The sequence below is a fragment of the Quercus lobata genome, chromosome 10 (assembly GCF_001633185.2).
Source record: "Quercus lobata isolate SW786 chromosome 10, ValleyOak3.0 Primary Assembly, whole genome shotgun sequence".
Taxonomy (NCBI): Eukaryota; Viridiplantae; Streptophyta; class Magnoliopsida; order Fagales; family Fagaceae; genus Quercus; species Quercus lobata.
In genome coordinates, this window is record NC_044913.1 from 13802304 (window position 1) to 13828340 (window position 26037).

A 26037-nucleotide genomic window follows, 5' to 3' on the forward strand; every position below is an offset into this window, starting at 1 on the left:
TGTTTCAAGTCATAGCATTCAGATGTGTCGTGATCGTGATCCTGATGAAAACAGAAATACTTGTCTCTAGACCTCTTATTGGGATCTCCCTTTAACTTGCCAAGCCACATCAAGGTCGTATCGTCCTTGATTTGAATCAGGACTTGATCAATCGGGGCAATTAGCGGGGTGGAATTCGCAAACCTTCCAGTGGGTGGTTTGGAGCGCTTGTCCTCCCATAGGTCTCCTGTTCTAGTTGTCTTCTGTTTCTTGTCTTGTCGTGCATCTTCTTGCCTTTCCCTCTTCTTGGGTTTTTCCTCTCGAGCCAGTAGTGCATCTTCTACATTCATGTACTTAATGGCTCGATAAAGCACATTTGACATAGTCTATAGGTCGTTCTTGTATAAGGAGAACAAAAACTTCCCCTTTCGCAGACCATTGGTGAATGCAGTAACAAGTATCTTGTCATCAGCTTTATCTATCGAAAGGGTTTCTTTGTTGAAACGTGCTATATAGGACCTCAGTATCTTGTCTTCTCATTGTTAACCGAAGAAACTTCCTTGAAAGAAATGTGCCTGGCCCATTTTTCACTAATCATTGGAGGCTTTAAGCATATTTCTATAGCCCCAAGTCTCCGATCACCTTTTGGCAAAGTCTTGGCCTTTTTGTATTTTGGTACAAAGTCTTGGTCTATGACGTTGTTTAATCAGCCAAAAATAAAAAAATAAAAATTAAAGCAAGTCTTGGTCAATAATTTTTTTAATCCAATATTCACGTTATAATCTGCATAAAAGCTAAAGGGTATTTGCATTTTGCAGTATAAACAAACTACTTCCTTGCTTCAAGCTCTAACTTAAGAAAGAGCAAGAAGAATGGCTAGTTTAAAGGTTGGAGAAAACAAAGAAATCAATACAGACCTAATCCAAAAGGCTTGCTCTCTTGCAGTGAAAGCTCACAGCAAATCTTCACAAAAGTCATATATTCTTGAGAAGACTGGTGGTTCATCATATGTAATCTTTAGCTTTCCTGGATATTGGTCTGAAAATGACTGGTATGATGGAGAACCTTTTGGAGAAACCAAGATCAATCTTGATTTGTTTCCTTCTCTTAGAAGTATAGGCATTGATGAACATGCCAAGGTCAACAAAGCCTTTCTACAGAGATTTGTTGACAAAATCTCGAGGAACCGAGATTTCAGAAATGAGGTACATCTCTCTCTCTCTCTCTCTAATTTTTTTTTTTTTAATTTCAAAATTTCTTGACCACTTGCTTGTTTCTACTTTTTTTGATGAGTCTTTTGGCTGAATATTATAAAAACTGAAGTTTATTTGTGATATGGGTACTGTTCAAATTTATTTGGTGAAATGAGGAGAGAAGCGAATTTGGACAATACCATTGTCAAAATTCTAAGAAAAAGTAGGAGAGAGGAGACAGAAATGATGTGACCGATGTGAGAGAGAGAAAAATGAATTTCGGCAATGATATGGCCAAAAAAAAAATTGAATTGTGGCAATTGAATTACCGAAATTGGAGGATTAAAAAAAGAAAACTAAACTGTGGCAAGAGTAATACTACGGCCATCCACTATTTTACCATATTTTTTACAAACTGTTTTTATGGCCAATTTTTTACTGATTTTCATTAGGGCCCACTAATAATATCATTTTTTTTATTTACCAATAATTACTTATCATATCAACAGTTTATGAAAGTTTTTGTAAAAACATTTGTATCTCTAGCATTTTGCCAAAAGGGGAGGATATATATATATATATATATATATAAACTCAATTGTGGCAATTGAATTGCCAAAATTGGAGGAGTAAAAAAAAAAAGAAAAAGAAAAAAAATAAAGAAAAGGATTGTGGTAAGATTAATGCTACAACCACACTTTTGGATGACTAAAAGTGTGTATCTCTATAATTTTACTCCAAAAGTGTGGCTGTAGCTAGGCTTGTTCAGGATTTGACCGGCACCAATGAAACCGATTGGTGCCAAACCGATCTAATCGATTCAAAGCTCCACCGTAGATGCTCGGAGAGGTGGTCGGCAAAGATCTAAGCATACCAAAGGCAGCCGATGCGGCGATCGACGACCATTTTTCACTCTGATGAGAAACTACACCGCACCGGTGTGTGTGTATATATATATATATATTTTTTTTATATGTTGTATAATTTATATATGTAGTGTATATATATATATATATATATATATATTTATATGCTGTATAATTTATATATGTAGTTACTGTAGGTTTAAGACTTTCAGCAGAGAGAAGGTGAGACTTTGAGAGAGGTAAGGAAGGATGAGGAAGAAGGGGAAATGGCGCAAGAGAGAATGAGATAAGAAGTAGGGTTTTAAATTTTAACTCTACAATACCAAAACAATGCCGTTTGAGCCTGATATTAATTTTAATATTAGTTCCAAAACGACATCGTTTTGGTATTAGATTTAAAATTTAAAAAAAAATATATATATATATATATATATATATATATTGTAACGTTGTCATTTTATAAACCCTAAATATATTTTATCCCCATCCCAATCAGTTCACTGCCTCTCTATCTCTCTCTCTTCCCGTTAGTCTTTCTTACTCAAGCATCTCTACCTCTCCTCTCTCTCCCCTTCCTCTTCAGCCTCCACCACTTGCTGTCAGTCTATCACCATTCTCTACTACTTGATGCTTTGTTCTTGGAGTTTCACCCATGTCATTGTTCTTGGAGTTTCACCCTCTCCCCTCGCCCTTGTTCTATCAAGTTTGTTAATCTATTTGCCTTTGATAGTTTTGTTTCATCTTTTATGATTTAGGTTTAGGTTATTTATTTATTTATTTATTTATTTGAAATGGTATATTTTTTAGAGAGATTGTGAATTTGTGCATATTTTGTTTGTTTTCTTTCGTGTAATTTTTTTTTTTTTTTTTTGTGCAGAATATTTGGGTTATCTAATGATTATGTTATGGTTTGGGAGTGTTAAATGCCATGTCTGGATTTTAAGAAAATTGAGGAATTCACCGAACTAACCACACCGAACCGGTATCTTGCACCTCACCTTGTGCAAACCGGTTTTACTACTCCACTGGTGAGGTGAATTCAAGCACTTGGGGAAACCGCACCTTATAGGTGCAATGCTAAAAACACTCTCATAACCAGCTACACCGCATCGTGTACAAGCCTAGTTGTGGCATTAATCTTACCACAATCAAGGTTTTTTTTTTTTTTTTTTTTTTTTTTTTTTTTTTTTTTTTTTTTTAAATCATCCACTTTTGGCAAAATGCTAGAGATACAAACTTTATACAAAAACTTTCATAAATTGTTGATGTGATAAGTGATTATTCGTAAATAAAAGAGGTGATGTTATTGATGGGCCCTGATGAGAACCAGTAAGAAATTGGCCATAACAACAGTTTGTAAAAATATGGTAAAATAGAGAATTTATTTTTTTGTGCTTGGTGTCAATTTATTTTTGTGTCTAATGTTAGAGTTGAAGTATAATATAATCATTATTATGTTTAAGGTACTTCGTTATTTAAGACGACTCATCACACATGTAAAGTGCGTGCAATAATACTCTTTTTTATTTTAATTTTAATTTTTTTTTAGTGCTATAATGTTTAAAAGTGATATATAATACTTCTAACTATTTGTATATTTCTTTTTTTAAGAAAAAAGGTAATGTAACGTAGAATAATGTTAAAAATGAGATAGAGATAGTGTCTTAAGATTTAGGTTGAGTGAAGAAGATAAAGAAAAAAGCCTAAAACTTAGGAACAATAGATTACTCTTTTAACCAATTTGTATTTTTTAATTTAAAATTATTTAGCTAAAAGATAAGGGTATTTTAGAGATTTTAAAAATTTTTGTGAGTTTATTTTAGTACGTAAAATATTGAAAGTTGAAACTCAAACATGGAATCCTATTATTAATAGTATAGAAGTATAGATGACTAAAAGTAAAGTATACTTTAAATATATAGTAAAAGATATGAATAAAAATAATAAATATATAGTCATTAATAGATGAAGTTAAAAGAGTAATTTTAAGATATTCAAAAAAGTTATTTTGATGACTTAAAAAGTAAAATAAAAAATAAATTAATAAGAAGTATTAAAATTATAAGAATGTACTCTAAAATTTTAAATTTTTTTATACAAGCCTTGATTTTTATTAAATACATTATATAAATTTATTTTAAATTAACTCAAAAGTACTAAAAGTTTATTCTCTCTATATTACTTAATATTTCAAACTAACAGAAGGTGGGTTTATTGCACCAAAAAAAAAAAAAACATTTTTTAGTATTGTTTAAGGAATGTTGTGATAAGATACCATTTTGTAATATTGGAAGGCTTCATAAAGGGTTTTTCTCTCTCTTTCAAGGAGTATGTGTATGTGTTTTTTTAAAAGTGATGATTGTACAGTAAAAGAAAAGGGGGGGAAAAAGAAAAGAGAAGGACAAAGAGGCAGACCCGTGAAAAAAAAAAGTAGAAAGAGTTTGGTTTTGTCATGGCCATTATTATTTTCAACTTATTTTAAAAAAAGGCCATTTAGCAATTGTAAGGACTCAATTTGTAACGACCCCAAATTGGTGTATTGGGTTCGAACGTCAAAGGCCCAAACAATAAAATTTGTAGAGAATGGGCTAAAAGGCTAGGCCTTGGTGAACGGACAGTAGTTAGTCATGGTGTTCATGATGATCGTACGAAGTTGAACTGAGCGTATCCAAGAAGACTTTCTCCCCGGCATGGCCTGAGTGGCTCTGGTCATTGGACCTCATCCGAGGAGTTTAATGTTCTTATTATTCTTTTCTTGCTAGATTACCATGGTCCAAGAGACGATACATAATGCTCTTTCCCCCCCCTCCCCCTTTTCCCGTGGATGAATTCTTATATTATATAGCCTCCCTCAGTTGATCCTGACCTTCCATCTATTGATCAGGCAGGTAACTACTGGAGTGCTTATCCCGTCAACCGCCTTCCCCCACTTTCTGTTAGTTGCAATAACCGAAGCCACACTGTTCAGGGGTCTTCCCATTAATGTGGCCAAGACGTTTGTTAGCGCATTCAATGCGAAGGTGACAGCTTTTCCTTGAACCACTCCTACACTGTACTCGCCCTTTCTTCTAGGAGTGCTCTGGGGGTTGCCTTTGATGGCGTGCCATTACTTCCTTCTAGATTTTGGGATGCCGAGGACAGGGTCGTCCTCGGCTATATCTCTAGGCCATTTGGGCTTTTGTTGCATGTCCTCGGCAACACTTCTCCTCGGCGCGGGCCTTGGGCCCTAATGGAAAGTGGGTCGGGATCACAAATTCTCTGGCCCCATAATAGCCCCTCAAAATCCTACTGTCTGGCTCCTCAGACGGAGAGGAGGGTTTTGATGACATCAGGTCTCTGTCATGGCTTGTCAATCCTTGTCATCTATCAGTACCAGAGCCTCTTCGTCTGCCCGAGACACGTTCCTAGCGCCTTAGCATGTGAAGCGCGTCTTCATTAAATGCGAGCGGCTCTGTGCTCCCCACATTTAACGGTGCGATGGTAATCCAACGGTGGAGATTTCCCTACCTTTATAGGCGGGAAAATCCGCAAAGTTACTTTTAATAGGAGGTATAAATAATCTTTAGAAATGATTTGTCTCTTCACTTTCGCACTTAAGAGTTCTGGCGCACATATCCTGGGTTCAGTCAAACTTCCATCCAAACTCAAGCCTCTCTTCAGCATAAAAAGCCCATTCGAGGAACTTTTCCTCCTTTTTGTAAGTTTTCTGCTCTTACTAACTCGTGCTTTCTCTCTTTTGGGTTTATTTTTCTCCTGTTCCTCTCCTTCTCCCGTCATCCCTTGAGTCTATTTAGCAGTTTCTAAAGATTGTCAAATTAAGAGAGTTGGTTGAGACTGAAGAGGCGATGGAAAAGTTTATCGCCGACTATAGGATACTTCCCAATGTGGGTTTGAGGTACTGCAAGGAGGGGGAGTGGCATCTTAAGAGAAGAACGGGCGAGGTGGTAATTCCCCTCCTCGCCTTTATAGAAGGGGGTGTGAGAATCCCCATGGGGCCGGTAATGAAGAGTTACCTTAGGCATTTCTGATTAGCTCCCACCTAGTGCGCTACTAATGTGTTTAGGATCCTGGGTTGTATGGACGCCTTAAACGAAAAAATGGGGCTAAGATTAACCCATTATAACATAAACTGGTGCTACAACCTCCAACATTTGAGGGGCAAATCCTACTACATGAAGACGAAAGACGACAAAGTTCGGCTAATCCAGTGCCTCCCCGAGTTCAGCAAAGGATTGAACAAGGACTTTCTTATTGTATCTGGGGAGTGGCACGATGACCTTTCTTGCCCAATTGTGGAGGGGGAACCAGGTGGGGTGTAGAGAGTAGGAAGGGGCCAATCTTTTACGCCGTCTTAATTTTGTGTGATTCGATTACTAACTATGAACGTGCCTTCTTTTTGCAGATCCACACGCCTTTCACCGACACTTTCATCTGATCAACCGGGAGGATTTGGAGACCATTCTCAAGGCAGCGGTTTTTGTAAACGAAGAGGATGGTCAAGTCAGAGCCACTCACAAAATCTTAGGGTATGATCCCATCCAGAAGTCATTTGCCACCCTGAAGCACATGATTAGAGCTAACGATCCTTGGCTTCAGAAAATCACTATAGTCGAGCATGGGTTTTTTATCTCTGAAGGATCTCCTATCCCGAAGGGCATCCCGTTGGCAGGCTCTTCTCCGTCCAACCAAGCAGCGGAGGACGAGGGTGATTTAGGTCTGTCTGAAGAGGGGCTCGGTGTATTTGATCAGGCTGATCCATCCGAGGATCCTTCCGGTGACCTGGGTGACCCTGACTTGTCCGAGGCGAAACTGTTTTCAGTGGGAACATCTTCTCGGGCGGAGATGGGTGTCAAGAGGAAGCCCTCGACCAGCTTGTTCGACCTGCTTGAGGGCCAGCCGGGGAAGGGTGTACAAGGAAGGTCGCAATCCAGTGTTCCAACTCCCCCACCACAGCCCCAGCCTGTCTAGACTAGGTCTTCTCCTTCCTGGTCACAGTCACAATCTCCTTGACCCAAACTTCCTGCCTCTCTCCAATCCACTCTGCCTCCTCGGCCTGAGCCCACCGACCCAAAGAGGAAGAGGAGTTCCAAGGGTAAGGAGCCAATGGACGGGGGGAAATTCCACTCCTCTCGAGAGGAGGACGTAGCCCCGCGAGCTCAAAAACAGTTAAAGATTGGGCATCAAGGCCAGGGGAAAGGGGTCGATGCCCAATCCGCGCCTAATGCTTGGCTTCCTGTCCCAATGCTCCACGGGAAGCCTCTGATGGAAGATGCATCCATAAGGAGCTTCCAAGACTGCGAAGGCGCTTATGTGGCCGACGCGTTGGAGAGGACCCTGCTGCTCCCCACTGATATGACCGAGTTGAAAAATATGAGGATGCAAGAGGTTTTCCTCAGCATGAAAAGGTACTTGGACATGGTAAGGCTCCTAATATCTATGACTCCGTCGACCTTTGCTCCTAGATTTTCATTCATAATGCGTTTGTTTCGATTGGCAGGCCGTTCAGGCCACCTATAGGCTGGAGAATGAGGCTAAGGGGCAAAGTAAGTCCGCAGAACTTGAGCGTAATAAGCGTATAGAGGCTGCGCGAACCCTTAAAAATTCTGAGGCTGATCTTGCGAAGGCCAGGGAAGACTTGAAGGAGATGACCAAGGCCAGGGATAGTGCTGAGGCAGGCCTGGACGGTGCCCAAAAACAGGCCGAGGACCAGAGGAGGCGCCTGCTTGCCGTCGAGGAGCAATTGGAGATAGCCAAGGAGCAGATCGGTGATTAAAGAAGAAACTGACTGAGGCAGAGAGGGCTAAGGGCGTCGCTGAATGGGCCAGGGATGAAGCTGTGAGGGCTAAGACAGAGACTGAGTTTGCCAAGACGGAGGCCGAGACCTCCAAGGACAAGGTCGAGGAGGAGGCTTATGATGCAGGGGTGGTCGATACCCAGGCCACCCTTAAAGCTCAAATCCCTGGTGTATGCAGGCTATACTGCTCTCAGGTTTGGAATGAAGCCCTCAAACGAGCTAGGGTGGAGGCTTCGTCCGACCTGTGGAAGGCAAAGAAGGTGTACTATCCTCCAGCCATTCGTGAGACTGCCTCCACCAACTCCGAGGCTATGAGTGCTCCACAAGATACTGAGGCTACTCAACCGGAAGCTGCTCAGCTCGTTCTCACTCCTAACGAGTCGACTAAGGAAGGAGAGCTTCATGGGGCGACAAAAACACCTGGAGATCTGAATCTTGAGATGCCCCAAGAGGCTGCCAAGTCCACAGCCAGTGCTCAAATCTCTGATGCCGAGGAGTCGGCCCTCTTAGTTCAGCCCCTTCAGGCCATTCCCCTTGCTGATGTCTCCGAGGGCCTTGAGGCTAATCCTACTCGGCTTCCCCAGGAGAGGGATGCCTTTCAGGGTCCCGAGGCTAATCCTGCTTAGCCTCCCTAGGAAGTGGCCAAAACAAAATTGAAGAAATAGGGGCCCTGGCCAACTTTTGTATTTGTTTTTAGTTTAGCTGTTAATTAGTTTCCCTTTTGTTTTTGAGGACTTTGGAATTTGCTTGTAACTAAACTCTTTAACCAAATGTATGAAATTCCCTTTTCCTTTAAATTATATGTTCGTTGCCCTTGTCGACGTTTACTATTGCTGTGAATCTCATGGTCTTTGAATTAATTATCTTAACATGTATGAATGGTTGTGCATATGATATATTTGGAATTACATCCCAGAATTCTTACTTACCCGCGCCCATGGGGTGTTGAATTTGCGTCTAGACATACTTCTAAGGAGCTAAAGGCATCATCTGAGGTGCTAAGCATGTTCTTAGGCCATGTCTGGTACTTAGATTTTCTTGGAGTGTCTAGTTTCCCCATAGGTTTGAGTCCGAGGACCATGCAAGACCTTGGTTTTGTCCAAAACTTATATTTTCTCAGAGTAGTTGGTTTCCCCATAGGTTTAAGTCCGAGGACCATGCAAGACCTTGGTTCTGTCCAAAACTTATAGGAATTCGGTGAATCGGGCTACTGGACCCGTGAGGATTAGCCCCTTGACAAAGATGTGGGGCATAGACTTGATGTTAGAAGCCCCTAGAATTGCCCGTGCCACTGGCACTTCGAAGTGTGGCCCTGAGTGGAAGCTGTGTTAGGGCAACAACCGCGTGCTGCTGGAAATGATGGAGGGGCTTTCGCATAGCTTGCACCGCTACCAAAGCTACTTCTTTCGAGGGATCCTTGTTGACAGGGGCTTGATCCTACCATGACTAACCGCCACCTGCCCCAACGCACAAGCCTTCCCACAGACGACGCCAATTGTAAGGACTCAATTTGTAACGACCCCAAATTGGTGTATTGGGTTCGAACGTCAAAGGCCCAAATAATAAAATTTGTAGAGAATAGGCTAAAAGGTTAGGCCTTGGTAAACGGACAGTAGTTAGTCATAGTGTTCATGATAATCGCATGGAGGTAAACTGAGCGTATCCAAGAAGACTTTCTCCCCGACATAGCCTGAGTGGCTCCGGTCATTGGACCTCGTCCAAGGAGTTTAATGTTCTTATTATTCTTTTCTTGCTAGGTTACCATGGTCCAAGAGACGATACATAATGCTCTTTCCCCACCCCCCTTTTCCCGTGGATGAATTCTTACATTATATAGCCCCCCTCAGTTGATCCTGACCTTCCATCTGTTGATCAAGCAGATAACTACTCAAGTGCTTGTCCCATCAGCCGCCTTCCCCTATTTTCTATTAGTTGCAATAACCGAAACCACACTGTTCAGGGGTCTTTTCCCATTAATGTGGCCAAGACGTTTGTTGGCGCATTCAATGCGAAAGTGACAGCTTTTCCTTGAACCGCTCCTACACTGTACTCGCCCTTTCTTCTGGGAGCGCTCTAGGGGCTGCCTTTGATGGCGTGCCGTTCCTTCCTTCTAGATTTTGGGATGCCGAGGACAGGGTCGTCCTCGGCTATATCTCTAGGCCATTTGGGCTTTCGTTGCATGTCCTCGGCAATACCTCTCCTCGGCGTGGGCCTTGGGCCCTAATGGAAAGTGGGCCGGGATCACAAATTCTCTAGCCCCACAACAATATTACTTAAAAATTAAAAAAAAAAAAAAAACTAATATAAATGAGTTTTCAAAATACATGTTTTAAACACCTTGATTTGAGAATTGTAACTCAAACACCCAAAATAAAACATCACTACCAACCCCTTTTTTTTTTTTGGCCCATAGTGTTTAGTGTTTAAACACTTAAAATTGTTGTTTGAACATCACTATCAAACATGCCCTTAATCCCTCATCGCTCGTTTGTATTTGATTTGATTGAGTAATTGCTTGGATTTCCATCAAGATAACTCAGTGTTTTTTGTATTTTTCATGTAAGTGCTTAACTTCTATTTATATTTTTTTGACCTAGATTTGCATGTTCTTTATTGTTATTGTATTATCGAAGTACCTGTTGTTTTCTTTCTTCTAACTGACAAAACACATATCAGTATAGAGAAAGAACAAAAACCATGAACAAAAGCCATTTTAACGGCATTGAAAGTTTATTCATTACAAATTACAACACCTATAAAAGTTTTATAATAAATATAACCCAATTGAACAAAAATTCAGTTCCAACAGAGTAGAGGCCAGGTCTTTATATAATATCCTCATTTATTGTTGCTGAGTCAAAGTCTTCTTAATTGAGACAGTACCAAACTCATTCGAGAATACCAATGTGACTCAATTTTTCCAAGTCAAAAAATTCTTAAGAGTACGTTTGGATTCGGTTGAAACGTTTGCGTATGTGTTTTTCCATTTTTTTTTTCACGCGTTTTAGGGCTGTTACGACTACTGTTCATGTACTGTGCATGAACAGTAACCTCAAAGTTTGACTTTTTCAGCCAATCAGTGCACACCGTGCACTGTTCACAGACCCACAAATTTCACTTTTCAGCAACTTTTTCATTAAAATAGGTCCTACGGTACTATTCACACATTTAAAAATTATTTTGCTACAGTGTTTTTCAGTTTTCATTTTCAGTTTTCAACTGTATCCAAACGGACTCTTTGTGTTCCATATTTGGTCACGCATATGTATCCTACTATTTTTATTGATTTGCCAATTGCATCTTGCCTTTACAGTAAAACTCTTCTTTGATTGTCTTTTTAATAGCTCTAAAAGTTTATTTGGTAAAAATTATTTTTACCAATTTATTTTACTATTCAGCTTATTTTTGCTATTATTTATGGGCCCAACTGTACTTTTTAGTACTATTCATAAGTCCTACTATATTATTTCAGCTAACTTTTACCTTTATTTATAGTATTTTTAGCAAAAAAATTTCAATTTTAGCAAAATAAATAGATCCCAAACAGACTCTAAGTAATTATAGGATTCAGCTTTATTTGGCTAGGAACATGGATAGTTTCAAAAGGCTTTTTTTTTTTCTTTTTCTTTTTTTTTTAAAGTCTAGTGTTATAATTTTCCTTTTAAAAAAAAAATGGATAATTTTGTTTTTTTTGTTTGTTTTGGTTGGAGAGTGTACTATTTTGTAGGCATTTTAAAAGGAGTTAGAGATATATTTTTACCGAGTTGTCCTCAAGTTTTTTTTCTTGTTAAACCTAAAGTTTAGGGGTATTTTTAAACCACAAAAAAGTCCAATCTAAATATAGGAATCCTTTTTAGAGATAGTATAGATAAAATTTAAAAAAATTAAAAATTAAAAAAATAAAATAAAATAAAATAAAATAAAATAAAAAATAAAAAGCAAAAAATAAAAACTGATGTGACTGAATATGATTATATCATTCAGGTGGAAAAGGCTAAGAATGAGAAGAAGCAAATAGTGTTCACAGGACACTCCACTGGTGGTTCAGTTGCCACCCTCGCAACAATTTGGTTTCTGGAAAAATACCGGAGATCAGATGCCTTAGCAGCCTCACCTCTCTGTCTGACTTTTGGATGTCCTCTAACCGGTAACCATATATTTTCCCATGCTCTTAGGCGTGAGAAATGGGCTCCATACTTCATTCATTTTGTCATGAGATATGACATTGTCCCACGGATCTTGCTTGCTCCTATCTCATCAATTAAACAAGAATTTCAGCCAATTCTCCAGTTTCTTAATCCAAAATCCACCCGTGCATTCCCTAACACACCCCCGGAGGCTTCGAATTTCTATACGAATGTAATGAAGAATGCATCGTCTATGGCAAGCCATGCTGCTTGCAGCCTCATGGGGAACACAAACCTGCTATTGGAAACCATGACAAACTTCACAATATTAAGCCCTTACAAGCCCTTTGGAACATTTGTCTTCTGCACTAGGAATAGAAAACTGGTTATCTTGAGTAACCCAGATGCTATTTTGCAACTACTGTTTTACTCCTCTCTGTTGGACAATGAAGCAGAATGTCTGGATGTTGCCCAAAGAAGTCTTCAACAACATTTCGGCTATGGGAATGAATTGAAAGACTGCTTCAATAAGCTAGATGCGGTTTTGTTGGAGTCATTGGAAAAACTTCCATTATCTGCAGACTCTACAACTACAAGTAGTGATATTACAACAATTAATGCAGCCTTGAAGGACCTTGGCTTGGTAAGTTCTATTTCCTTTGCTTGTTTCAACAAATTCCGAAATCTTGAAATCAATCTCTTATCAAAAAGTAATTAAACATGACTTGCAATAGACTATACAAAGAGAATAAAAAAAGAATTTCAATGCTAGAAAATATGTTGAATTTAGAGTACAACTCACCAAAGAATTTTCTTAGTCTTTTCTTTGTGCTTATTTCCTGTGTGACGTGTTCTAGAGCACAAGAGCTAGATTGTGTCTTTGTGCTGCTGGAGAGTTAGAGAAGCGGAAAATTGGAAATAAGAACAGCATCGATCTCAAGAAGGCAGATATAGCAATGAAATACCTAGAAGACTACAAATTGAGTTGTGGGCGTCAAGGCCTAGGTTATTATGATGCCTTCAAGATTCAAAAATCCACCGAGGATTTCGAGGCTAATGTGAAGAGACTTGAGTTAGCAGGTATATGGGATGAAATTATTGAAATGTTAAGAAGGTATGACCTCCCGGATGCATTTGAGGGTGAGAAGGAGTGGATAGATCTTGGAACAAAGTACCGCCGCCTTGTTGAGCCCTTAGATATTGCCAACTTCTATAGACACTTGAAGTACGATGTTAGCGGACCTTATACGGAAAAGGGCAGGCCAACACGTTACAGGTGCACACAAAGATGGCTTGAGCATGCTCCAGAGGATGCCTGCTGGATCTTGTGGAGAATCATGCTTTTGGGCCGATGTAGAGGAGCTGCGCATTAAAACTAGCAGCAAAGAAGGGTTTGCACCATTCAAAGATAAGGTTTTGCAACTAGAAGAACAAGCAAAGAAATGGATCAATGACAAAGGGTTGGATAAAGATGTGTTGATGGAGAATTCCACCTTTGTGGTATGGTGGAAAAAACAACCTGAACCGCACAAGTTAGCATCTTGCATTAAAGATATAGAAGGATTCAAGATTACGAGTGTCTAGCATGTTGATTTCTTAATTGGCTACTATCAACGGCCTGCAATTGCTCAGCTGGTTGATTGTGTGTGAGTTTTTTTTTAATCAAGAGTTTGTGTGGTTGTTTGTAACATATTTCTTGTTTCAATAAAATTTAATCATTACCTAAAGAGAAATTCTGTCTTTTGTATATGCTCATCCTTGTAATGAATTCATGCACATTAAATTGGGAAAAAACTTATTCAACAGAACCACCATCCAATTCCAACCTCAAGGTGGCATCACTATTTGATTGATTGGTAACACTATAGTGTTCTTGTGATTCCTCCTACATATTGAAAAGTGCCACTCGTTTCTTATATTCACTGAAAATTTCGTGGACCATGCTACTATATTTTATCCAAAAAATAAAACAAGAAATTGAGAATGCTAACAAACTTCAGGCACCCCTCTCTAATGGGTTTGGCTAACAAAGTTATATGCCATATTAAAATGTGAATAAAACTCGTATTTGAGCATAAATTAATTCATCCGATAAATACATAATAAGATTACAACATAAAAATATACGAACATGATGTCATTATTTTCAGAAGATAAAAATTGTTATTTGGCCGTATATAACATGCATGAAAACTCCCCTCAAAAAAAAAAAAAAAATGCATGAAAACCAAAATTTACCCTACTTAATCCCAATTTTGATTATCGCACCTCCACACTTAGCAAAAGGAGGACAGCTATCCTCTGATAATTCACAATTCATACTACCATATTTTCCTTTCCACCTTTAAACTCCCTAAGCATTTTGCATATGGAAAAGTGTCAATTAAGTAACAAGACTTTTAGCTTAGGCTAATTAATATTCAATGAGATGGAAAGGAAGTGATTGCATGAAAACTTGTATTCAATGAGATGGAAACTTACTTGCATTAAATTAATTCCAACATCACAAGCTTTGACTCATGATTTTGAAACCCGGACCATTCATTGAACCGTAAAAGAAAGAGGTTCAAGGTTTTTGAAGTCGAACCGAGGTTGAACCGGGGTTGAACCATGATAACGTCATAATTAATTTTATAATTATTTTAAATATATGTAAAAATATTAAATTAATAAAAAATAGAAAAAATAACTAAAATAGTCTAATTCACCAAGGATTTAACTAAGCTCCAAGATGAGTGTTTCACCAAGCAAATCTTTTATATCATCTAGCCCTTGGTCTATCCCAAGGTTTGAAAGTAATCCACCAATAGTAGGTTTCACAATAACAATGACTTTCATAGAACTAACCACTTCACAGTAACAATGTGTAATCCATTACACATTGTTTCTTACAAAAATATATAAAACTGATTTCTAAAAAACAAAATAGAACTTCAAACTCCAAGTTACACACTGTCTTACAAAAAGACATAGAAATTATCTCTAAAATACAAAATAGAATCTCAAAGTTCAAAGTTCAAACAAAATTATTATGATCATAAATCATCAATGTCATGAAAGTCATTATGATCATCATCATTCCCTGTAAATCTAGGAGGAGGGCTTATTGTTTGTCCAAATGTTCCCCAAATCAACTCCTTCAACCTCACTGCTATCATCTACACACAAGTTTTAACAAAATAAAAGGAAATATGAACTTCATGTTTACACAAGTTTGAAAAGAATAAAAGAAAAATCACTATAGCTTATCAAATTGTTTACATATAAACTAACCTTCGGTATTAGAAGAAGGCTCTGCACTTGTTGGATATGCACCCTCTTCATAAATTGCATTCTCCAATTAACTCTTCATATCCTAGATATGGGTCTTCCTCTTCCACAAATACCCAAAAATCAGTTTTGTCGATACTTGCATAATCAATGGGGTCAAAATTAAACTTTTTGTTGTAAAGCCTGCATCATAAAATGTCATGCTCATTATTGGAATTTGAACATAATTAGTAACTAACAATTACATTATATAAATGACTTCCTAAAAATTAATACAATAACAAGATATAGCATTTAGTTACCTATGTCTCAATCGCAAGTTTTGATGAACAAACACAAGATCATTGAGCCTTTGATGCTCCAACCTATTTCTCCTCTTAGAATGTATTTGTTCAAATAAACTCCAATTACACTCACATCCAGAAGAGCCGGAAGTTTGGCTAAGGATTCTAATTGCCAATTTTTGCAAGTTTGGAGCATCAGCTACCCATAACTTCCATCATTCATAACACAACATAAACTAATATTAATCAACATCAACAACCAGTTAAACACTCATAGACCCATCAATTTTTGAAATACAAATAGTCAAAGAATCACAACTTCATACATAGAGTCAAATTGACAAACTAATATACACAGAGTCATATAGTCAAAGAATCACAAATTCACAACTTCATACAATTTTTGAAATTTGCCAATTTTTTACAACAGACCCATCACCCCAAATATCCAAATACATAGTTGACAATCCACCTATAGCTATATATATTCACAAACACAAACATATATATACTCTCACATGCAATTATCACATAATATAATTGATCTTGTAAATTACACTCAATGCAAGTCTACGAAAAACGAATTGATGACCATCAGTAGCAAATATCCCAAATATCTTAAACTCAATGCAAAGGCAAATTTTGTGAATCTATAACATTTTTAAATTACCAAACTTATGTACTTTTGATGTTCACAGATTTAGCGAGAAAAAAACAAGAATAAATCACAACTTTCACAAGTAAAAGATTGATGTTCACAACTTTTAATGTTCATAGATTATTTTACCTGATCAACTTTCACAGATGAGAGTGCGGTGGCCGACAGCAACAAGGGAGAGAGGCAAAGATGAGAGTGAGGCGAGCTGCGATTTGGGCTGAGGTCTGTGGTGGTCGACAGCGACGAGGGAGAGAGGCAGAGAGTTCAGAGAGTAAGGCAAGCTGCATTCTGGGCTGAGGTCTGTGGTGGCCGACGGCGACGAGGGAAAGAGGCAGAGAGCCCAGAGAGAGAGGCAAGCTACATTTTGGGTTGAGGATGTGGTGGCCGACGGTGACGAGGGAGAGAGGCAAAGATGAGAGATGTAATGAGAGTGAGAGAGAGAGGTAGAGAGCTCAAGAGTGATTGAGAGAGTAAGGCAAGGGTTTCTTGTTTGAGAGAGTGATCCAATTCCAAAGTCCAAACAACGTCGTATAGGAAAAAGAACAGGGAAGAGAGTCCAAAATGGTGCCGTTTAAGGCTTGAAACAAAGGACCCGTGTGAACCACCTAAACCAGTCACAATTCACAGAACCGGGCAGTCGGACCGCGATCTGTACGGTTCACTGCTTTTTTTGCATGGAACGGTTCTTCATGTTAAACAAACCATAAAAATGGCTAATTCGAGGTTTTCCCAATTGAACCGTACGATTCAGTCTGGGTTTCAAAACCATGCTTTGACTTGCAAGTCAATTGATAGTTAATGTAATTGCTATGCTATCCCTAACACTGTTAAGCACTAGCATCAATTGTTATGCCAAATGCCAATTTAACACAACAAAACCCAATTTTTCTATTTTAACATTACACCCTACATCACATCTTCTATTCTTCCATACAACACATTAAATAAAATATAAACAACTAATAAAAAATCAATTTAATTTCTCCAAAAACTCCTCTCTCTCTCTCTCTCTCTCTCTCTCTCTCTCTCTCTACGCCAAACCAAAAGTCATCCACCATCTCTCTTCTCTCTACTCTCTGAACCTAGCACCCAATCCATCGTCGTGACCGCCACCCATAACCACCACCACCACCACCATGATTCTACAAAAATACAAAAAATAAAAATAAAAACCCAAATGCAAAAACCTAGTGAACAACATCCAAACCTACCTCCAAATCAGAACCCACAAATTCGAACCCATTACCACAATTGGAACCACCAAGACCACCAAAATTAGCCACTACACCCAAAAAAAAAAAAAAAAACCCAAACCAAAAAAAAAAAAAAAAAAAAAAAAAAAAAAAAAAAAAAAAAAAACACACACACACACACACACATAAACAAACCTGAATTAAAACCCACCAAAATTAGTCACAACAACAACCCAAAAAAAAAAACCCAGAATTAAAACCCATTACTCATTGATCAAGAGAGAGATCCGACAATAGGGCACTATGGAGGCATGGTGTGGGAAGGTGGCGAGCTTGGCAAGGTTGAGAGTGTGAGTGAGAGAGAAAGAGAGGAGAGGTAGGGTGAGAGTAAGAGAGGAAGAAGGAGAGGTTGGGTGAAAATGAGGGGAAGAGAAGCCGAGAGTGATGAGGGAAATCAAAAAAACAAACAAGAGAGAGAGAAAACTAGAATAAAAAAACAATAAATTTTTTACAATTTATGTTCATATTGTTCTAAAATTGAAATTGTATTCATCAATGCTAAAAATTTTAACATTTAGAAAATTTGATGTGTGGAAGGCCTTTTAGTGTTTGGTGTGCCAATGCTCTAAGACTAATTCAATAATAATATTTATGCTAAAGATAACACATATCAATTCTAAGACTCTAAGTTAAAAAAAAAATATATATATATATATATTTTTTAATACATCTTATAATCTTCCGTATTTTTCTTGGATATATTTTGTTTACCACTCTTCCTTTTTTTAACCATCCAATTCTTGCATTTGAATTTCATAGAAAAACTGATTGATTTTATCCTCTTCCATGAATGATAAAGCCCCACGTGTTTTTTTTTAATTTAATTTTTTTGAATATAAAAAATGCCTGCAATTTTATTTCTGTTTTCATTGGGAGGAAAACATTGGTTATGCCTTTATGGAAAACTTTCTTTTTCCCAATTCTAATGCTGTGAAGGTTTTAAAATTTAAAAAAAAAAATGAAGAGCGAATGACACAAATCTTTTGAATGCAAATAATTTTACAGGAGAGAGAGAGTGCCTATAATTTTTATCCCTTTTATTTATCCTCCATGTAGGTTCTATTTAGACATTGGCTAAGTGGGGGGGGGGGGGGGGGGGGGGGGTGTGTTGCTATTGTTACACCGAAATCGATCTTCTACAGCCTAATAGTGTGATAGGTGCCCTGTCCATTGTCCATTTCCTACCGTAGCTTGGATTATATCATTTCAGTGAAATTTTGGGGATTTAGTGATTTACAAATGCAACGAACTTGATGAAGCGGAAAATTATCAGTGAGGACCTCTGTGAGCAATGCCGAAAGCAAAAGGAAGATGTGGTCCATGCATTGTATCACTGTCAGAAGCTATTAGACCTGTGGACAAAAGTTGATCTCTGGAATCACAGTAGCCTCCAACAAACAACATCGTTTATTGATCTAATGGGTTGTGTTTTTGCAGATAATAGGGACCCTGCGCTGTTCTCCATGGTGGCGTGGGCGATCAGCTGGAACCAGAGAAATAATCTTTGCCTCGGAAAACCTGCAGTCTCACTCGGCGAGCTGCTGTCTCAGTCAAAAGAAAGGCTGCGTGAATTCAAACTCTACAACTCCTCCATAACCCCAGTGGGCTGACCACCTACCAGTTGGCAAGCTCCAGATCGTAATACTTACAAAGTAAACTTTGATGGTGCTCTGTTTACAGCAGAAAACAGTGCGGGTTTGGGTGTGTTTATTCGCAATGAAGAGGGACAGGTCATGGTCTCTCTCTCGCAAAAAACCATGCTCCCTTTTACAGCTATTGAAGTGGGAGCTATGGCAGCACGGAGGGCCTTAAAACTGGCACTGGTGACAGGTTTTCACCAAATAATATTGGAAGGCGATTCACAAATACTCATCTCAGCCTTGGAAAACAGCTCTCACTCTCTGTCAAACTTTGGCCACATAGTAAAAGACATTCAGTATCTCGCCTCTTGTTTTTCAAAAATACATTATTCTCATGTTCGTAGGCATTGTAATACTATAGCTCACTCTCAGACGGGCAAGTTCTTTATCTCAAATGCAAGTCTGAATAGAGGATGTACCACCAAATATTATCCATGTACTTCAAGCCGATTTAAATGGCCTTTCTTAATTGATAAGTTCGATCTTCTTTCTCAAAAAAAAAAAAAAAAAAATGCAATTCCACCAAACATTTTCTCAACGTGTCATGTGGGCCAATCCTACCTTTTCCAAGTGCACAATAAGAACTATAGTATTGCTGCATTTAAAACGTAAAATAGCATTCACATCAGAATTCTTATCGATGTTAGTATGAAATTTTTTTTTTTTTTTTTTTTTATTATTATACAATCATCTTTCAAAGACACTCATGTTAGACTATTCTAAAAACATTTCAATAAAAATATTCATTCCTTATTCACATAACCACTTTTTTAAAACATCCACATTACTCAAACACACGCAATCATGAATTGAGAAATGTATAAAATATGTCTTTACACATGAACTTTAGCTGTGTAAATTTACTTAAGTATTGTAGATGTGGACAAGATATGCATGATTGTGGACAAATTGATGTGGGTAATTTTTTGGGTTGTTTCGCCAAAATGTTACATTTATGCCATTTTACATTTACAGATACAAATGGTTTGAGTAAGTAAGTTATTAAACTTGGACTGAACTAGTTAGTTGGACTGAAAACTTGGTGACCTGACACCTAGACCGGTTCAAGTGTTTAAATGGATTGTTTCTGCATATGATCCAATCAATGCTAGTCAAACTTTGGGGGTTTATGGCTACTTGGCAGCCTAATACATCACCCCGTCCTCATTGGATCTACAACCTCGATCCAAACACCTCAGGGGCCAATCTAGGCCTAGGAGCTGGAATGAGACTACACTGTCATGGATACCAAAAGCAAGCCCTTCCCAATCGTCTTTAACCTGATTAGGGGTATCGTTGCTCGGAAACACCCTGTACTCGACTGCCCGGTAGTGCCTTCGGGAATATCGCTGCCGAGTGGTCTTTTGGAAGTGGAAATCAGTTCCAATGCCATTACCACCTTTCCCGACAGAACATCCACTTAGCAACAATGAAATTGGACCCCCATCCACACGAGTAAGGAAGTAATCATAACATCTCCACTCCTCTCATGCTATAAATAGGAGAATGGATTGAGAAGTGGGGGTTGGCAATTCTAGAGAGAATAGGAAGAGAAAAGAGGAACTATACTAGGAGAGAAAGGAGCAACTCTGTGAGAAAAGAGGGATAGTTTTGTGAAACAGGAGTGTGCAACTGGGTCCCCGGGTAAAGGACTACCCATAGTAGGAAAACCAAAGCCCACAATATAAATAGATTGTGATCCTAAAAAATAGGTGGAGCTCGTTAATTATATTTTTGGCGCGCACAATTGGCACTGTCTGTGGCAATCTCCTACAAAGTTGTGGTTCTGTTGAGATGTGCACGGGAAAATGTCTGGAGGTCAATCAGGGAGTTATGCTGAAAGTGGCTCTGGAAGGCCTTCTTAGGGATCCACTTGGCTGGAAAGAAGGTAGAAGGACGTGAAGATAGGGCGTATGAGCAGGAGGAAGAGCAGTCAGGCCTTGGAGAAGGGTCGTTTCAAACGTAAAGGACAATGTTCGGTGTTTTGGGGCGCAATCGTTTTGATAGAAAGGACAAGGAACTAGAATGAAGGAATTAGGAGCTGGAGCATTTGTATAGGTTGGTAAGGGACTTGGAGTTGGAAGCAAGAGGTAGATGTTGGAAGAGAGACCACAAGGAACGTGAAGAAGGGTCGGTAAGTATAAGAGGTCGCTACGGAGCAAGGTCCCATCGATCCGGTTCCCAATGACACTGGGATCGTTCATGGGAATATGCGGACCGGGACTCGGTTTCCCCAAAGGAGCGACAACCTTGGAATGCTACTATGGATGCCATGAGCCATGCATTACGCCAAGCTGCTAGATCGCCGTTCTCGAGTGACATTGAACGGGCCCCTATGCCAAGCAAATTTACGTGGCCACCGTTCAACTCTTATGATGGGAAAACTAACCCGGTAGAACACGTAAGCCATTATATTCAGATGATGTCCTTACATACTTATAATGATGCACTAATGTGTAAGGTATTTCCCTTGAGTCTTGGGCCCACCGCCTTAAGGTGGTTCAATGGATTAAGGAAAGGCTCAATTCACAGTTTTGCTGAGCTGATTCAAGAGTTTAGCGTCCAGTTTATGACCTGCAGCCGAGTTCCGCAACCCGTGGACGCATTGCTATCAATGAAAATAGGAGCTGGGGAAACCCTTCATAGCTACGCTAACCGCTATTGGAAGTTGTACAACAAGATTGGCGGAAGCAATGAAAAAATCACGACGAGTACTTTTCAGTTGGGATTGCCCGAGGATTCTAAATTGCGAGACTCGTTGACGAGGAGACCACCCGAAGATATGAGGCAGTTGATGAGGTGCATTGAAGAATATAAAAGTTTAGAGGATGACTGGCAGTAGAACAAGGGCAAGGCTTTAATCATAATCCAACCACGGTAGAGGGGATTTTTAGTCAAGGCCTCGGAAGGATTTGAGGATTTAGGAGCTAGGTGCACAGGAGGGGAAAGTGAATGTGACATTCAAGGAGCTGGTGCATAGGATTGTGGATCGGATTAAAAATGAGCCATATTTTTGGTGGCCAAATAAGATGGGGGGAGACCCGTCAAAGAGAAATCAGAACTTGTATTATACTTACTATAGAGATAAGGGGCATACCACTAAACAATGCAGAGTGTTAAAAGATCATTTAGAGCAATTGGTGAAGGTGGGATATTTGAAAGAGTTCGTGGTAGACCCTAGGAATCAGGAAGCTGGGCAAGGTGCTCAGCCTCGAGGGAATCCTCTCCCACCCCCACTGGGAGTAATAGAAGTCATCCACGCAGCTCCAAGGGGCACTCAGGTGTCCAAGAGGAGGGGGGTACTGGCTGTGGTACCCTCAAAAAGTTGCACGGGTGAGCAACCCTCTGAAAAGAAGTTGAAGTACACTTGAGAGCCCATTGCCTTTAATGACGACGATCTGGAGGGCACGATTCAACCACACGATGATACTTTGGTGGTTACAACCCGAATAAATGGTTTCATAGTAAAGAGGGTATTAATAGATTAGGGTTATGATGCCGAGATGATGTATCCCAACCTGTTCAGGGGGCTTGACTTAAAGAATGAAGATCTCTCCAAGTACGATATGCCCCTGATGGGGTTTGATGGTTGGATGGTGATCCCAAAAAGGCAAATTTCACTTCTTGTGAATATGGAAGGTAAGGAGGTGATGGTAACATTCATAGTGGTCGCTTCGTTTTCTCCGTACACGGCAATCCTTGTAAGGTCGTGGATTCATGCAATGGGGGCAGTACCGTCCACCCTGCATGTGAAGGTCAAATTCTGCACCGAGCAAGGAATTGCTATAGTGAAGGGTAATCAGCAAGTGGCCAGGCAGTGTTTGGTAGCCACAGTTGACCAGTGAATCAAACAAAAGGAGTCAACCGAGGAGGCTCCCTTATAGCAATTACAAGAACCCCAAGAGGAAGTGGGGGCTAGCTGTGCCGAGGACTTAGTAAGAGTAAGGATAATACCGGATGATGACAAGAGTTTTCTGATAGGAGTAAGTGTGAAGGACAAAGAGAGGTTGGAAATGCTCTTGTTTCTTGTGCAGAATGTAGACGTGTTCGCTTGGAGCCCGTATGAGGTGCTCGGGGTGGACCCTAAATTCATAATTCACAAGCTCAACGTGGACCCATTGTACCCTCCCAAGAAGCAGAAGCCGAAGAGATCGATTAAGGAGCACGTCAAAACTATCAGGCAAGAGGTCAAGAGATTAAAGGAAGCCGGGGCTATAAAGGAGATATTCTTTCTAGAGTGGCTTTAAATACTGGTGGTAAAAAAGAAGAATGGCCTTTAAAAACCGAGCATGTCCAAAGGATCCATTTCCCATGTCAAAAATTGATCAGCTAGTAGATGCCACCTATGGACACCCAAGGATGAGCTTTCTGGACACTTTTCAGGGTTATCATCAGATTGCCCTAGCTATCAAGGATTAGGAGAAGAAGGCATTCATTTCCCCTTATGCTAATTACCATTATATCGTGATGCCATTTGGGTTAAAGAATGTTGGAGCCACATATCAACGAATGATGACGAGAATGTTTAGGGATAAAATTGGGTGCACAGTTGAGGCGTACATTGATGATATTGTGGTAAAAAGAAAACGAGAGACACAACATATTAACGATCTTAAAGAGGTGTTCGAAGTACTTCGACGGCACAAGTTGCGCCTCAATGTTGATAAATGTGCTTTCGAAGTGGGGCTGGCAAGTTCCTGGAGTATTTGATCACGAATCGAGGAATAGAAGTCAACCCCGATCAAATTGAAGCAGTAAAACACCACAAACCACCGAGCAATCCAAAGGAAGTTCAAGTACTGACCAGCATGTTAGTTGCCCTTAACCAGTTTATTTCCAAATTTGTCAATCGATGCCGTCCATTTTACCAACTTTTGAAAAAATGGAAGGGATTCCAATGAAATGATGAGTGTGAAAAGGCTTTTCAGGATTTGAAAGAATATTTGGTGCGAGCCCCTATACTAATAGCCCCAGACCCTAGATAGGACTTATACATGTATCTCTCAGTGTCCGAACATGCCGTGAATGCCGTGCTGCTAAGAGATCAAGGTGTACAACAACTAATATACTATATCAGCAAAACCTTGGTTGATGCCGAAACAAGGTATTTGCCTCTGGAGAAGTTGGTATTAGCATTAATTCACACTACGAGGAAGCTACCCCATTACTTTCAGGCTCATATTGTCTACATATTAACTGAGTATCATTTACAGTCATTGTTGAAGAGATCCGATTTTACTGGAAGAATAGCTAAGTAGGGAACTCGACGAGGCTCTTTTGACATTAGGTATAGGCCTAGTAGCTCAGTGAAGGGTCAGGTTCTGGCCGATTTCGTTGCAGAGTTTTCCCCAAGATGGGGGATGGAGATAGTTTGCCCTATAAAGGTAATCCCATGGAAGGTATTTGTGGATGGTGTGCACTAGGAGCCGGGGCTGGAATCATATTCATCACTCCAGAAGGAATAAAATTGGAGCATTCCTTTAGGTTAGGCTTTAAGTCTCTAATAACGAAACCGAGTATGAGGCCTTGCTTGCCGGATTGAGAGTTTTTTCAGATCTAGGTGCTAAGGAAGTGGAGGTCTACTCGGACTCTCGATTGGTGGTTAATCAGGTGTAGGGAAGCTTTAAGGCCAAGGATCCCCGGATGATGAAGTACTTGTGGTTGGTAAAGTAGACTATGGACCACTTTCTGAGTGTAAGAGTGGTTCAGGTGGCCGGGGGGCAGAACTGGCATGCTGACTCTTTAGCCACATTGGCGTCATCATCAACCGAGGAAATTCCTCGATTAATCAAAGTGGAGTTGGTAACAGAACCGAGTATTAATGCAAAGGGAAGTGTTTCACTAGTGACAACAGCTGAACCATGTTGGATGGATCCAATCATCGACTTTTTAGCCGAGGACCAAGTGCTTGCTGATGAAAAGGAAGCAGAAAAAGTACGCCAGGCAGCTGCTCAGTATTGGTTATCAGCTGATCGTAAGCTGGACCGAAGATCTTTTGAGGGGCCTTACCTACAGTGTTTGCACCCCAGCAAGATTGAAGAACTCCTGACCGAGCTACATGAGGGATTGTGCAGTAGTCACGTGGAGGGACATTCATTGGCTCACTAAGCAATGACTCAGGGATTTTGGTGGCCACAAATGCAAAAGGATGCTACCGAATATGCACGGAAGTGTGAGCAATATCAGAAGCACACTTCGATTATCCACCAGCCAACAGGGAGCTTAAATCCTATTAGTAGCCCCTGGCCCTTTGCGCAGTATGGGCTAGATATTGTTGGTCCATTCCCTCGGGCTACAGGAAACTGAAGGTTTGTTCTAGGGGCCAATCTGGGCCCAAGAGTTGGAATAAGACTACACTGTCTTGGATAACAAAAGTAAGCCCCTCCCGATCGTCTTTAACCTGGTCGGGGGTATCGTTGCTCGAAAACACCCTGTACTCAACTGCCCGATAGTGCCTTCGGGAATATCGCTGCCAAGCTGTCTTTTGTAAGTGGGAATCAATTCCAATGCCATTACCACCTTTCCCGACGGAACATCCACTTAGTAACGCTGGAATTGGACCCCCATCCACACGAGTAAAGAAGTAATCATAACACCTCCACTCCTCTCATGCTATAAATAGGAGAATGGATTGAGAAGTGGGGATTGGCAATTCTGGAGAGAATAGGAAGAGAAAAGAGGAACTATACTAGGAGAGAAAGGAGCAGCTTTGTGAGAAAAGAGGGATAGTTTTGTGAAAAAGGAGTGTGCAACTAGGTCCCCAGGCAAAGGACTACCTATAATAGGAAAACCAAAGCCCACAATCTAAATAGATTGTGAGCCCAAAAATAGGCAAAGCCTGTTAATTATATTATTGGCAGGCACAGTGTCATTAATTTTTTTTTTTTGGGTTAAAACTAATGTTAAAGTTGAAGTATACAAAAATCAATGTTATGTTTAGGGTGATTCATAATCTAAGATGACAAAAATCAAT

General features: G+C 39.7%; 1 protein-coding gene and 1 pseudogene across 2 annotated transcripts; both read left to right on the top strand.

Annotated features, from left to right (window-relative positions):
* Nucleotides 1-809: 809 nt before the first annotated feature.
* LOC115963417 lies at nucleotides 810-13728 on the top strand (annotated as a pseudogene). The gene is made up of 3 exons (XR_004085820.1): nucleotides 810-1184; nucleotides 11817-12602; nucleotides 12817-13728. The product of XR_004085820.1 is annotated as a protein EDS1-like (transcript).
* Nucleotides 13729-21327: 7599 nt separating this feature from the next.
* Nucleotides 21328-21906, top strand: LOC115964372. The gene has a single exon (XM_031083698.1). The coding sequence runs from the start codon at nucleotides 21328-21330 to the stop codon at nucleotides 21904-21906; it is 579 nt and encodes a 192-aa protein (XP_030939558.1).
* The last annotated feature ends 4131 nt before the right edge of the window (nucleotides 21907-26037 follow it).

What these genes read in the sequence shown, in the direction of transcription:
- LOC115964372 (XM_031083698.1), top strand. Translation starts at nt 21,328, where the DNA reads ATGGATGCCATGAGCCATGCATTACGCCAAGCTGCTAGATCGCCGTTC.